General features: G+C 36.6%; 1 protein-coding gene across 1 annotated transcript in view; it reads left to right on the top strand.

Moving 5' to 3' along the window:
* Positions 1 to 14,760, top strand: part of LUZP2 (leucine zipper protein 2) — a 297,788-nt gene that overhangs the window by 129,072 nt on the left and 153,956 nt on the right. Inside the window, exons 3-4 of the mRNA XM_075548401.1 lie at positions 520 to 582; positions 11,359 to 11,421. Coding sequence (XP_075404516.1) covers positions 520 to 582; positions 11,359 to 11,421 — 126 coding nt within the window. The remainder of the gene's footprint in view (positions 1 to 519; positions 583 to 11,358; positions 11,422 to 14,760) is intronic.

Below are 14,760 nucleotides of genomic sequence, written 5' to 3'. Positions count from 1 at the left end.
ATTGCCAGAGATCAAACAAATGTGTCTTGAAGTAAGTATAGTCCTAACCACCATTAAAAGAGAGGAGGATGGGACTTCAGCTTCCACACTTTGTACATGCAATAGACGCCAGAGCCTGGAAAGCCATCCTCCCTGGAAAAGTGGAGGGCCAGATGAACGTGGACGATGATGAAGGAGATGAATTAACATGTGACTGTAACCGTGGGCTCGGATATAACAACTTTGAGGATGGGGCAGGACTAAGCAATGTTTCGTTCTGTCGTACATCGTGTCACTGTGAATCAGAATTGACTCAATGACACCTAATAACAATCACCAGACTTAAGGAAAAGGGTCTCTGTAAAATATATTTGAATTTGCTTACTTTTTGTTTTGCTTTTGGTATAGAGTAGAAGGATAGTGCTCTAAGTATTCAATGAAGACTTTCTGAACAGAGCATACAGGAAAGGGGCTGATCTATTTTGTGGAACTGTAATATTTTATCACTCTTTAGTAATACGGCTATGCTTCCTTCCTCAGAATAAAAGTTTGAAAAACAAACTCTTGTCAGGAAGCAAGTTGTGTGGTATCCATGCAGAAGAGGTGAGTACAATGTCGTTTCTTCTCTGACATAAAGATACCAGAACACTATTAGTATCATATTGTTTTCCTTAACCCAGTCATAGAAGTCAAGTCTAACATACAATATAGTGATTCATATCATATATCTTAAATATACTATGTAAGAAATTAAAATTTAGCTCTATGTACTACAAGGTCAAGTATCAGACCAAATAGCTTGTCGGTCTGTACTGTATTTTTTGATGGCCATTGCAAATCTATTAGAAGAGAAATATTCTACTTCTCTATTTCTGTATTTTTGTGATATTTATAAAAGGTATAAATGTTGTTTGGCCTGTTTCTATGTGCTAATTATAAAGGAAAAAGAAAGCAAAATGGACTTTGAATAAGGACTATATAAGCTATATTCTGAAACTTTACATCTATTCCTATACACCTTAAAATAAACCCTTTAATACAAATGAGGGGTATCTCTCAGGAAAGGGTGTCTGTGTTGTTTAGAATGGAATATTTCTGGGATATTATATACTTTTTTAGTTTCAATGCTCAAGAAAGATTAACATTTTCTCTTTCAGTGCTTCAGAGGATATATTTTATTTACATTATTTACATTTTTATCATGAATTCTGAAAATGTCTTTTATGATATGTAATGTTCAAACACATTATAATATTTTGATTCTATTTCCCTCATTTATTTCTTAATTTATAGAAAGAATTTAGAGTTTAACATTCAATTCAGTGGAGGAGGCTCTTTATTGTCACTGTCTTATTAATACTTCCAAAGACTGAGGGGGCAAATTGACTGGTTTCACTAACACTCCCAAATGGCATGGATATAAAATTGAATGTATAAAGATGGATATCCTACACACTGGCATGGTAGTTACATAATCTGGTGTTAATTTGAGGATTAAAAGTGTAGAGGTGGAGTCGTCTGTAAATCAGGATGTAGTCAATGAGGGCTCTTTGTGGGCAAGGCGTTCTCCTGAGGATTCTGGGAACTCCTATATTTCCTCCTTGGAAGTGGGAGATACACTCTCTCTCAGTTTACTCTCTGGGAGACATTGCTGCTAACAAGACACATGTAATTACACTGGTGCCCTGAGCGAGAGAAGCCTCATGGAGACCCCTGCCAGCACCAAGATGCTTACTCCACTGGATCCACAAGACTTCCCAACAACTGATCTGTGATCTTCCTGCATTCGGCATCATTGCATGTGTTTCATGAGTCTGATGAAGACTTTATAAATTGGTATCAGACATATAACCTAATATTGAATTTATGGACTTGATCTGGACTGGGTTGGGATGCTTTCTCAATATTCAAACTCTCTTGTATATAAAGCTCTTTCCTATACCCATATGGGTATCTATGGATTTGTTTCTTTAATCTACTCAGACAAACATAACAGGTGAGTGGAAATGGATTGGTTTGGGCCATCTTGAATCAGAAAATGACATACCTGGAGTGATAAATTCAAGAGGAATGGAGCAACTTTTATCATCATCAAAAGTACACTTCAAAGTCTCTCTTGAAGTACAATGTTTGTTATGATATATTGGGTTTTATGAACTTTGCAACGGCATTGACAGTGCGCACCATAAAAAACTATGGAGAGCCTGGAGAAGTTAGGATTCCAGAACACTTTCTTGTGTTCACATAGAACCTATACATAGACAGCCATTGAAGTAGATGGTTTAACATCAAGAAAAGTATGTGGAAGGTCTGTATACTGCCATCATAATTAATAAGGATATGATCAAATAATTCAGGGAAAAAATCCAGACTGTACTATATGAAGAGGAACTGGCATCGGAACTGGAGGAAGGCTTATTAAGTGATTCAGATATGCAGACGATACAACTTTGCTAGCTGGAAATGAATAAAACTTAAAGCATTTAGTGATGAAACTTTAATCAAGCCTCTAACTCATTTTAACAAACAGGAAAGTCCTCACAAATGGGACAATAGGCAAGATCATGGGAAAGAGAGGCACAATTTAAGCTGTCAAAAATTGGGTTTTATTTGGATTCAGCATCAATACTCATGGAATCAGTAGTCAAGAAATCAAGTGACAAATTGATTATACAAATCTGCTTCATGAGACCTCTTTAAAGTGTTACAGAATAATGATGTTATTTTCAGGAATAAGTACACCTGGCCCAACCCATGCTATTTTAAATCACCTCATATACATGTGAATGATTAACAATTATAAGAAAGGCCATAGAAGAAATGATGTATTTGAAATATATGGTTGGCAAAGAATATTGAATGTACCTTAACACCCAGAAGAACAAACAAATCTCTCTTGCTGAAAGTACAGCTAATTAGAAGTGAGGCTGCTCATTAAAGCAAGGATGGTGAACATTTTCCCTTTGCATTTTGTACCTTACCAAAGTAGATCAATTCATTGACACAGTAGTTGTAGCAATTGATTCAACTTAACAATTATCTTTAGGAATTCTATTCTGCAGTCCTTAGGGTCAGCACTATTCAGAACTGACTAGAGAACACCTAAATATATTAGTAACATCTGTGGCACTGAATTCTTGTTATGCATAGAAAAATGAATTTCTCAATCCTTCTGCTTTAATGGAATTGCCAAGTGTCTAAATTTGCCAATGCAGGATATCAAAAATGTTGATAACATTTATGAATGAATGCTATATAGCATCACCAACACTATTATTACATTAAAATAATGTTTTAAATATAACATGTAGCTAGAACAAAATTCAGTATCCCAAGTACAAGTTTGAAATGAAATGAAATCCCAAGCACAAAGACCTAGAATTAGAAAATCAAAAATGAAGATCAAGCTCAGCATAATTCAAATGGAAAGAACTGAAGAAAAAATGTAACCTTGAGGCACAATATTGAAATATTCTATGAACAAGATATCCAATGGTACAGCATATTTTGCATCAAAAGAAGATGGAAAAAATAGTCACTGTACCAAAAGGAACTAGTAGACATTCAGCAATTTCAATTGGTACCATATGACCAAGAACCAATGGTTCAGAAGGAAGAAGACCAAGCTGCATGAAAGATATTCACTACAAACAAGGCTACAGTAACTGATAGAATACCAATTGAAATGATTTATCAAAATGACAACCACTGAAAGTGCATATCTATGCCAAGACATTTGGAAGACAGCTTAATATCTAACTGACTGGAAGAGATTCATATTGGAAAATTTTCAAAAAACTGTTCCCAAAAGAATGAAAAAATTACCAAACAATATCATTTATATCATATGCAAGTAAGATTTTCCTAAAAATTGCACAAGAACAGTTGCAACAGTACACTGACAGAGAGCTGACAGAAATTCATGCAGAACTCAGAAGAGTTGGGATGAGGGATCTCGTTTCAAAACAGAGAATACCAGAAAGATGGTTACTTGTGTTTTATTGGCCATACCAATGTATTATATCATGTGGATCACAAAAAATAAACAAAACTATGGATTATCTTAAGAATGAGAATCCCAGAAAACTTCTTTGTGCTCATGTATAACTTGTATATGGATCAAGAGGCAGTTATGGGAACAGAACAAAGGCATACTGCATGGTTTAAAATCAGGAAAGATGCATGATAGAGTTCTATCCCCTCACCCTGCTTATTAAATTGTATCTGAGCAAATAATCAGAGAAGCTGGAGTATATGAAGAACGTGGCATAATAATTGGTACAACTTAGCAATAGCCTTCTGAGAGTGAGAAAGATCAAGGACCGCGGCCTGCACTGTGGATTACAATTCACCAAGGAAAACCAAAATCACCACAAATGAAGCAATAGGTAACAACATCATAAGTGGAGAAAAAAATTGAAGTTGTTGTGGATTTCATCTTGCTTGTATCCACATCATGGCTAATGGAAGCAATACCCAAGAGATCAAAGGACATACTGCATTTAACAAAAGGGCTGCACAAGACCTCTTTAACGTGTCGAAAAGGAAGGGTGTCACATTGAGATTGTGATATGGCTGCCCAAGCAATGGATTTGTCAACAGCTTCACGTGCATGTGAAAGTCGAACGCTGGCAGAGGAAGACCCATGAATTGATGCATTTGAATCAGTGTCCTGGTGAAGAATTTTCAAAGTACCATGGACTTCCAAAAGAACCAAAAATCTATCTTGGAAGTACTTCCAGAATGCTCCTTAGAGACAAGAATGGCAAAACTTTGTCTCATGTACTTTGGACATGTTATTGGAACGAAAAGTCCTGGAAAAGAACATCATGTCTGATAAGGCAGAGGGGCAGTGAGAACAAAGGAGGCTCGGGACAGAACAGATTGACACAACGCCTGCAACAAAGGGCTCAAACATGATGAAAATTACAAGGTTTGTTCGAGACTGGGCAGTGTTTGGGTTGCCAAGTATGTCAGTGAGTTGAAACTCACTTGATGGTGCCTAAGAACAACAACAACAACATTTTTTGTATAAACTTTGTCTTGAAAAATGAAAGGAGCGGTTCTGCTCTGTCCTAAAGGGTTGCTCTGAGTCAGAATTGGCTAGATAACAATGAATTTGGTTTTATTTCTTTAAGCACAAGGTTGCCTGTTCAAACCCACCCGGCCACTATTCTGGAAAAGTTAAATTTATATGCTCCTTTAAAGCTGTTCAGCAGTATAAATTGGACTTGACTTACTGATGGCAGTGGATTGGTTTATAGAGACACGTTAATCTAGTTTTAATATTTTCTATTGATCATATCTACCTTCCCTGGCTGTTTTTCTTTCATCCTCACCTTTATCTTCTTCATCTTATAATCATCATCATCATCATCATCTCTGTGCCATGGATCACACATTCCATGAATCATAGGTTAAATTCCCATTTACAATCAATCAATTTAATAAAAATAATGCTACCATTTTGAAGCTTTGTGGCTATGCAATTAAGAGTAAAGAGCCAAAGAGTCAATCCATATTCATTTCAAAAATTTATACTCTTCCTCTAAAGATAGTTATCATTGTCTATTCTTTCATAAAATCCCATGAAGAGGTTTTTCATTCTAAGTCATTGAAATTTAGAACAGGTACAGAATTTGCCATTCAGAGAAGTCATGACTGTCAGAAAAAAATCTTCAGATTATTTTTAGATCATAATAATGCCCAGAAAGTCTAGCTCTGCATAATCACTTCATGAATAAAATGATACCTAGGGTTTAGGGTTTGTTTTGTTGGTAGGTCTTGAATAAATCCCTGCATAATACAATAACAAATGCTTTAATAATGAATCCGTGTGATAAAGAAAAGTTCCAACTACATTCTGTACACTCAGTGGAACTAACTACTTAGAAATAAACACTTAAATGCTTCAAAAGAGTCGTTCCTCTTCACAGACGGTGGTAGAATGAAATGGAGCTCAGCAATCCTTGTACAACATAGGCCTTGTTAACATCCCGTTCTCTGGTGACACCAGTCAGCATGGACTCATTGCCATCAAATCAATTTTAGGGGAAAATTGAATATGCCGTAAGTCATATTTTCCTAAGAGACTATATTGGCTGTAAATAAAGGCTGGACAACACATTGGACCAGCAAGTAGAAAGGCCAATTACCTGTGCATTTGAAATTAGAAAGAGGACAGAAATGGTAGAAAGATGATAGAAGGATAGCTACTCTGAAATGAGTAGCTCAAAATGAATGATTTCCCTGCCATCTAAGAGTTGTCTTTTTATAAAATTAGTGCAAGAAGCGAGACATTTTCCGAAATCTCATTTTTGAGGTGTCACTTGAGAACCTTTGTGTAAGAAGAAGGAAAGAGCTAGGAATAGGGTTGTGTAATAAATAAATACACTTAAAAATTTGAAGACTCAAGTGTCAATTTTGGGTTCTTGTACGGCAATAGTCAGCCAAAGCATACTATACTGGTTCTTCTTAGAGAGTTTTCTATGCGTTGTATAACATAGCTTCCCTTCATTGTTGGTGTCAAATGAGGTCAGCTGAATTAGGTGGGTTATATATTACGCTGTTAACTGAACGTTCGACACGTTAAACCAGTCAAAGTGAGGAAGAGATAGGAAGTGTTTGGCTCCTGTAAACATTTATAGTTTCAGAAAATCACACATAGCAGTTCCACTCTGTCTTGTGGGATTCAACTCGATGAAAAAAGGCTTGAGGTTTTGCATTCTTCTTAAGAAAAAATAGGGAAATGGGAGACTTGTTTATAAGGAAGTAGAAACTTCCTCTGCTTTTGAAAATGGAGCTGAATTGTATAGTCCAGAATTTTCATCAGTCTTTCAATTTCTCTCTCTTCCTCTTCCTCTTTCTCCACCACCTTCTTCCCTGCCTGTTTCCTTCTCTCCCTCTTTCTGTCTCTCTTTCTCTCTCCTTTCACCCACCCTCTCCTTATTCTCTTCTTCTCAAGTCAAGCCCCGTCTCACCTACTTTCCTCTCTGGCTATATTACTTCTTTGGTCGATCCTAGTACTTTATTTGGTTTTCATTTTCTTCTCTTGTTAACTTTTAATTCAATTGATACAGAAATGTAGGTGGCTTACTTTTGTCAGTGTGGTAGGGGGGTAGAATGCTTCTAATATTAACACTGTGCAATTGTACATCTTTGACAATGTTTCCCTGCTTCTGCTTGAATAATAATACCATCAGAGATGGATAATATTTAGGAAAAACTTCCCACTGTGCTTACTGCACAACATGTCATGTCATGGTTAGACATTTTCTGAATACAAAAGCTGTTGGATCAATGAAATATTTACATATACCTTTTTGTAAATTGTATTATTTCAAAAAGGGGAGTAGATTTTCTTTCTCAAATGAAGCTTTTAATAGCAATGTAGATTACTTGATTATAAAAATTCAATAAAAATATTATATTTGTTCTCTACTATGGTCATATACCTCTTAAGTAGAATTTTATTGAGATAAATTTTACCAAAAAATAAAACATACCTTGTTTAGCTATAAACTTTGATTTAACTATAAGATTTAATGGGCTTTGCTGATCTAGAGTCATACTATCTCATATACAATCAAGATACGAGTGTACAAATATCAGCCAAGGCACCTAATTTTACCACAAAAATTATATTAAAGGTGTGCTGAAAACTTGGCTTAAACATGAGTAGATATGGTATATAATATTACAATCATCTACTTCCTTTTAAAGAGGGTAATTTAAAAATTATCTTAGGGTTTCAGTTCAAACATTTATGAGTGTATTTCAAACTAAATGTGTTTACACATGTCTTTGTGAGCTGTGGATGGTTGAAAGCAAGTTCCCTCAATAAAACATTTATGTTAGTTTGTTGCAAATTAAGGAAATGGTACAGGGTCTTGTATGTCCTCCTCCAGCTCCAAACTGAGAATGGGGATCCAACCCCACATCTGCTAAGGACGAGTCCCTCCTAGGAGGCCAAAGTCCAGCGTGCCTCGAACCCGCCAACCTTCTTTACCCTTCTCTGACATGACCTGAACCATCCATCCTCCCTGGGGCATTCCACTCCCCTGCTGCATTCTATTGTCCTGACAAAAGGCACTGAGACCTTCTGGACAATGCACAGTATGGGGTTTTAACAGTGGAAATTCACAAGTTACCTGTCAAGTTAAGACACCTTAGGGAGGAGTTATTTTGCCTACAGTACTTCTTTTCAGCCATGCCAGCAGGCGTTTATTCTCTGGCCCTTGGCTTTTGCCCTGCTCTGAGGAGTATTACAGAGATTTTATTAGCACTGATGTATATCTGGAAGGCAGCCCATCTGCATGTCAGCTTCTACCTCAAAGCACCCAGCTTTACTTGTTTGGTGAGCCAGAAAGGCCCCTCTTGTGTCTGACATTACCACTGCTTCAGGCTGCTCCCAATGAGGGAAAAGGAATAATTGCCCCAATACATGGCCTTTTCAAGACACTGTCCCTTATAGCAACCACCATTCCTTCCCTGGGGTTTCCCTCACAGCCCAGGGCTCTAGTACCTGCTGCACTGTCCCATGGAACTCATGACCATGAAGAATATGGCTGACATGCATGTCGGGGCTGCAATCCAAAATGTAGACTTCTGTCTAGCTCAGTGGTTCTCAACTTGTGGGTCGCGACCCCTTTGGTGTTTGAATGATGTTTTCACAGGGGTGGCCCAATTCACAAGAGTAGCAAAATGACAGTGATGAAGTAGCAACGAAAATAATGTGATGGTTGGGGAGTCACCACCACATGAGGAACTGTATTAAAGGCTCAGCATTAGGAAGGCTGAGAACCACTGATCTAGATGATTCTCCACATTCTTATCAAACTGGGCCATGACTCATGAACCTGTAGAAGTTGGTGAGTCAGGTCAGGTAATAGACTGTCAGTCCCAGTCCCCAGCACTGGAGCTCTGGTGATGGCAAGTCAGATGCAGGATCCAAATCAAGAGAGGGAAGCTTTTCAAATCTGCTCACTGCAAGTTGCGATAGCTGCATGCGTCCTGGGCCAGGGTTCTTCTGAAAGCGGCCATTGATGATTGGTGTTTATCAGTAGATAACCCAGCCCTAGTGTTCTGTGCATGCTCACTTGAGAAGTGGGGTGTCACAAATATGGAGTGGGCCTTTGATGAAGTGTTTTTGTGCCTTCTGAGGTCTAAAAGATAGAGCACATATTGCCTGCTTCTCGGTATCTTAAGCAGAGCAAGTCTATTCTCAGCCAGTCCTACAACACCAGGTTCTTGCTGTTTCTGTTCTCAGTAAGCAGGCAGCTAATGGTTTACTTACTTATTGAGTCGACAGCTTAAGACCAGAAGTTAGTTCATGTTTTTATTACATAGACCAAAGATGAAAGTGAATCTGCTGAGTTGGTTTCCCCAAGAAAACAAAGGGTAATAAATCACACAGAAGGTAATAGATTCAGTTGCAGACTCAAAATATATCCCACCTGCCTCCTGACTCAAGGGCATAGCAGAGAGAGCACATCGAATGGAAGCCGGGGCCGCAGTATAGATCCCAGAACTCATAGAACATCACAAATTGGAGGACTGTTTCTCTGAGGGTAGTGAAAAGCAATGGACTGCACTGCAGGCACCTTAAAACGAACAGAAGCCTCCAAGCAAAGCTGGAGTTTTAAGGGCTTTGTGTGGACAGTGAAATTCGAGGCACAGAAGTAAGTTCAAAAGATCATAGTAATTGGTTTTTTGTGATCCTGTAGGATGATCTTTATAGAGTTTTTAAAAAGACACAGGTCAGTTGTTTTTAAAGACAAGAAAATTTGCCTTGGTGAGACAGAGTCTAAAAAGGTTGTGATATTTTTTGTCCATCATAATGTATATGCTCATTCCTTGAGGGTATCCGTGTCTACCCCATGAACGTTTCATTGGGAGAACATCCCAGATGCCTTACACTTAATCTTCTCCCTTCAGATTAATTTTTGTTCCCCAAACTCAAAGAAACTTCAAAGGGACACAATTTGAGTACCTCAAGGATGAAAACTTAGTACCCAAACTCGTTGTAAATTGAAGAGCAAAGAATTCTTTGGAGAAATATTAGAGATGAAAACACTGATGTCTGCAGTCTATAGACCTAGTTGATGGAGAGTTATAAAGAGAATGTTAAACATGTTGCCATTTTGTTTAATGAAGGTTTCCATAATTTTATAGTCATACTTTTTGACTTAACCACTTGTTTTCAATTTCTACCCCGAACATAAGCCACTGAAAATGCTAATCCAATTTCCGCTTTTATCCTTTTACACTGGAATATCACGCAAATGGAAATATATCATACATAGTCTTTTATGACTGGATTATTTCTATTCTATATGATTCTGTCTAATTGCTGCATGATGCTGTATGTTTCAGTTGATTATCTCACCTTTTTTTAAGTGATCACTATTATGGGAACATTTCATTCCATGTGCATTCCACAATTTGTTCAGCATATTCATCACTTAATATCTACCTTTCCAAATTTGGCTCATTCATATAAAAACACTCTAAATATATATTATTTAAATACCTAGGATGTGTTGCATTGTTGTGTATTATGTATATATTTAACTTTATAAGACTTTCCAAGCTCCCAAACTAATTATATTATTTTGTATTCCCATCCAGGTATTTTTAATTATAGTTTTTCCACATATGATTCAATAACCTAAATCTTAGATGTAGAATTTCAAATAACTGAGATCCTTTATGTAAGGATGTTTGAGTACATATCTGCTTTGGAAAATTGGAGAGGCAAGATTACCATCTGTGGCTTCCTGGAACCTCTTAGAGGGCGGCCAAACATTTCTGTAAAGAGGGAATTCTCTGAAGCACCTTTGTGTTTATGATGGCGCTCCTTCTAGAGGCAAAAACACCTGATCTCAGCATCTCAGCAAATGCTGCTTCTCTCGTCTCTCATCATATTCACATTCTATCTTCCCCTCGCTCAGCTACCAAACCAACTTTAGTCTATAATTTAAATTTACTGGTGTTTTACTGAGAAAGAAAGTGTTGCAAACTAAACAGTTAAATTGAGGCATGAATATGCAGATATATATTTAGCATTAAAATTGTATTACTGATAATACTTGGATCACTGAAATTTTGGGTGAGAAGCAATAGCATTTTCTTTAAACATTACCTTTGAATGGATAACTTTTAAAGAGACTTCCATTTTCTCATCCTGTCTAGGATGTCTAGATGCGAAACTCCCAAAGCAGAGATTACATGTTTCTGTGTCACTTCCAGACTGGTCTGGCCTGTCATTTGCTTGGCTGTAGAAATCACTCATGGGTGGGGGGACATATTTTAGTCTTCAAATTTGAAAATGGAGTTAAGTACTAATTAAGGAACTAACCCATATTTCTGCTCTTACAGTCCAAAAAAATTCAAGCCCAGCTGAAGGAGCTTCGCTATGGGAAGAAGGATTTACTATTTAAGGTGAGGTCCTTTGTCTTGCCCCTATCCCCTACTTTATTAGCTCAATCTCTAAATTTCATTAAGTACGGTTAAGTTCAAATTTAATTTTTTAATTTTCTCAAAATTCTAGTTGGATTTTACTACAGCAAGGATGTTTGCCTATATAATTAACAAAGATAAGTGCAAATCTGATTTCCTGGACAGAGCCTTAATCAAGGACAGACATTATTCCAAAATGTTTTAAAGTCCTTTTCAAACCTTCAGATTTTGGAAAGTTTATATTGCTGGAATGTGAAATGTTGGAAAATTTACATTAATGAGAATATAAAGCAGATCTTCAGGGTTGAAATTCTCTACTTCCAAATCTCCCTGTGTAAATGTCTTTATTGGAGATACTTAACATTAAATCATTGTTGATTAATTTTGGTTGTTGAAACTTTCCTTTAAGATTATCCAGTTAGCCTCTAGACACTGTGGTAAACAGAATACTGATGTCTCAAATATATCTACTTCCTAGTACTTAAAACTTTTGAATGTTACGTTAAAATGGGACTTGGCAGATATCGTTGATTCACAGATATTAATATGAGATCATTTCTGATTAATCAGATATAGGCTCTAGATGTAATCATAAGTGTGCTTATGAGAAGAAAGAGTGGTCTAAGTGACCCAAGTCGGAGAAGAAAAGGAATGGTATTTGGTCTCCAATATCACTCGTTTTTGAAAATGGAGATATTTTGTTGAAAAAAATCTCCTAAATGATATTTTAGCTTGTCCAGTTTCTGTACAAAGTGATTCTTTCCTGTATAAAGGAAAGGGAAAGATTGCTGATAAAGAGTTGACCAAAGATTCTGCTATCATGTACTCATCCACTCATCTTATTACAGAGTTCCCTGGTTTACTTATCATCATGCCAGGAATGCACATTTTAGACTGTGTGTGTGTGTGTGTGTGTGTGTGTGTTCTAATTGTGGAGGGTGGTAGAGCCTTGCATAAGTAGCACTAAATACCACATGGCCACAGCAATTGACCTCATATATCTGCAAAAATAAAACAAAAGTATCCATGATATTAATTTAAAGTTCTAAATCTCTGAGATGAGTAATGGGAGGGATTCAAATTAAAGTAATTTCTTCTTAGGTTATATATAATTTTGAGATGGTTTGATGTTGGTTGGTTTGTTTATAAGTAAAGATAAACTGTTGTTGTTTTTGACTGAGTTTTCTAGAACAAAACCGGTGACATTTACATATGTATAAGAAAGAACTTTATACCAAGAAAGAATTGTATATCAAGAAAGTGGCCTCTCCCAGTCCAGCTCAAGTCTATGGGTGATGCGCTAAATGGAGCCTCTGAGACTCACACAGGTGCAGTGGATGTAGCAGGTAGATGAGCAGGGCAGTGAGGCGGGAAACTGGGAGGCCAATTGGTGGTGGGTCATTAGGATCCAAGATTAGCAGTAACATGGCAGGGGTCCAACAGCACCCAGGCACAGCAAGCGAATGGGCCCAAACACTAGATTGAGACACGAGCCACAATCAAGCAGGAAGGCAAAGAACAGGAGAGCACTGTCATCCTCATTATATCTCTTATAAAAGGCCACCCCCCCCCAATGAGTCACCAACAAGCTGTGACCTAATTAGCAGACTACCTCTGCAGGTACCACTGAGTTGATTTGAAATGTAGCCATTACAATGATGAAGCAAAATTTCTGCCAAAATGGTTCATTTTTGTTTCAAAATAATGGAATGTGCTGCCAATTGCAAGGCAATAATTATAAAATGAATTGTGTTTATTAATGTTAGAAAGCTGACTTTTATTTAGAAAGATCGCCAGAATCAGTAAATACTCTCTGTCAAAAAAGCCGTGAGGACCTACTGACTGCTACCTGCTCAGGACTACGATGATTTCATACCTTTGATTCCATTTGGAGTTAGTAGTTTCTGGCACCCGCCCCTCCCTTTTGCTCTCCCTTTTTATTTGTATATGTGTGTGTGTGTGTTTTCTTAAAACATGCAAACGTATTGATGGCTCATTGTGGAGAAAGGCCTTTGTTTAATAAACTAACAATCTGGGTGAAATATATTTAAAAATCCTATCATTCCGAGCAAATAATAACAATACACTTTGACAATTAGTCCTTTTATGCTAGACATAATCTGCCTTATCATTACCCTTGTGGATATTTTCATAGTTTCAAATATAATAAAATATGGATCTGTAATGTCATTATTATTTTAAATAATAGTCACAGCCTTTGCTAGAACCCACATATGTCAAAATTTACCTATGTAATATAAGGAGCCCAGGTGATGTCATGGTTAAATTCTTCCATGATAAAAGAAAGGTTGGCTGTCTGAAACCACGTGCCTCCCTGTGGGAGCAAGATGGGTCAGTGTGCTTCCATACAGATTGATAGACCTGGACATCTTTCTGGCTAGTAAACTCTTTTCTGTAGTCTCTGGTTGGAATGGATTTAACATTAGCAGGTTTATGTACACATTCATGTGTTATGAATTTAATTTGCCATATTATAAATGATACTATTAATTTAAAGGTAGTTTTAATTGAGTATATCTATAAATAGAAAATAATTCTCTAACATTATTGGAAAGTGTTGACATTGATAAACACTACAGTTGCTTTTTAGGAGAATTACAACTGTTTACTTTCCCATCGTTGGGATCAAAAGGAAAAAAAGGTGTTTAATTAGATTTCTTTCATACTGGGCATTCTAATTAAACCAATGATAAATAATGGAATAAACAAATATATCCAATCAATAAAACAAAATTTGTGGCTTTGACAGATTGTAAAAATGTAAATTAGTGGTGTTTTAATTTATCATCGGAATGATTACTAAGACATGTATTTTAAAATGTAAGCCACTTAATATCTTTAGTCTATTTTTTTGGGGGGGTGCATTAAAAATATTTTCACAATGCCCCCAAATCACCCAAATCCAATGCATCAGTTTATCTCTTAAGGTGGTATAAGAGAGATCATTTGAGTTTCATGAACTGCTTTTCACAAGGAGACATTGCTACATTTATTTGAAAACTAATTCTGAATTACTTTATGAGTATTATGAGTCAAGGGTTAGGCATAAGCATCTTCAAGGAATTTTGGGGGAAATGGAACTTAAAGCCAATGTAAATTCTTCATAAACTTTTGAAGCCTAAACAGAAAAATAATTGAACATATATTTTAGCCAGGATGTGTTTCAGGAATTAAATTTCTCTATAGAGACTTAATTTTTTATGCCTTTGTTGAAGCTGTTTATCAATCACTCAAATGCCTAATATTTAGTCATTTTAAATAATAAGTATAATTCCAAATCACATTTGTGTCATACTAATA

The sequence above is a fragment of the Tenrec ecaudatus genome, chromosome 4 (assembly GCF_050624435.1).
Source record: "Tenrec ecaudatus isolate mTenEca1 chromosome 4, mTenEca1.hap1, whole genome shotgun sequence".
Lineage (NCBI taxonomy): Eukaryota > Metazoa > Chordata > Mammalia > Afrosoricida > Tenrecidae > Tenrec > Tenrec ecaudatus.
This window is presented reverse-complemented; position numbering and strand designations above follow the sequence as displayed.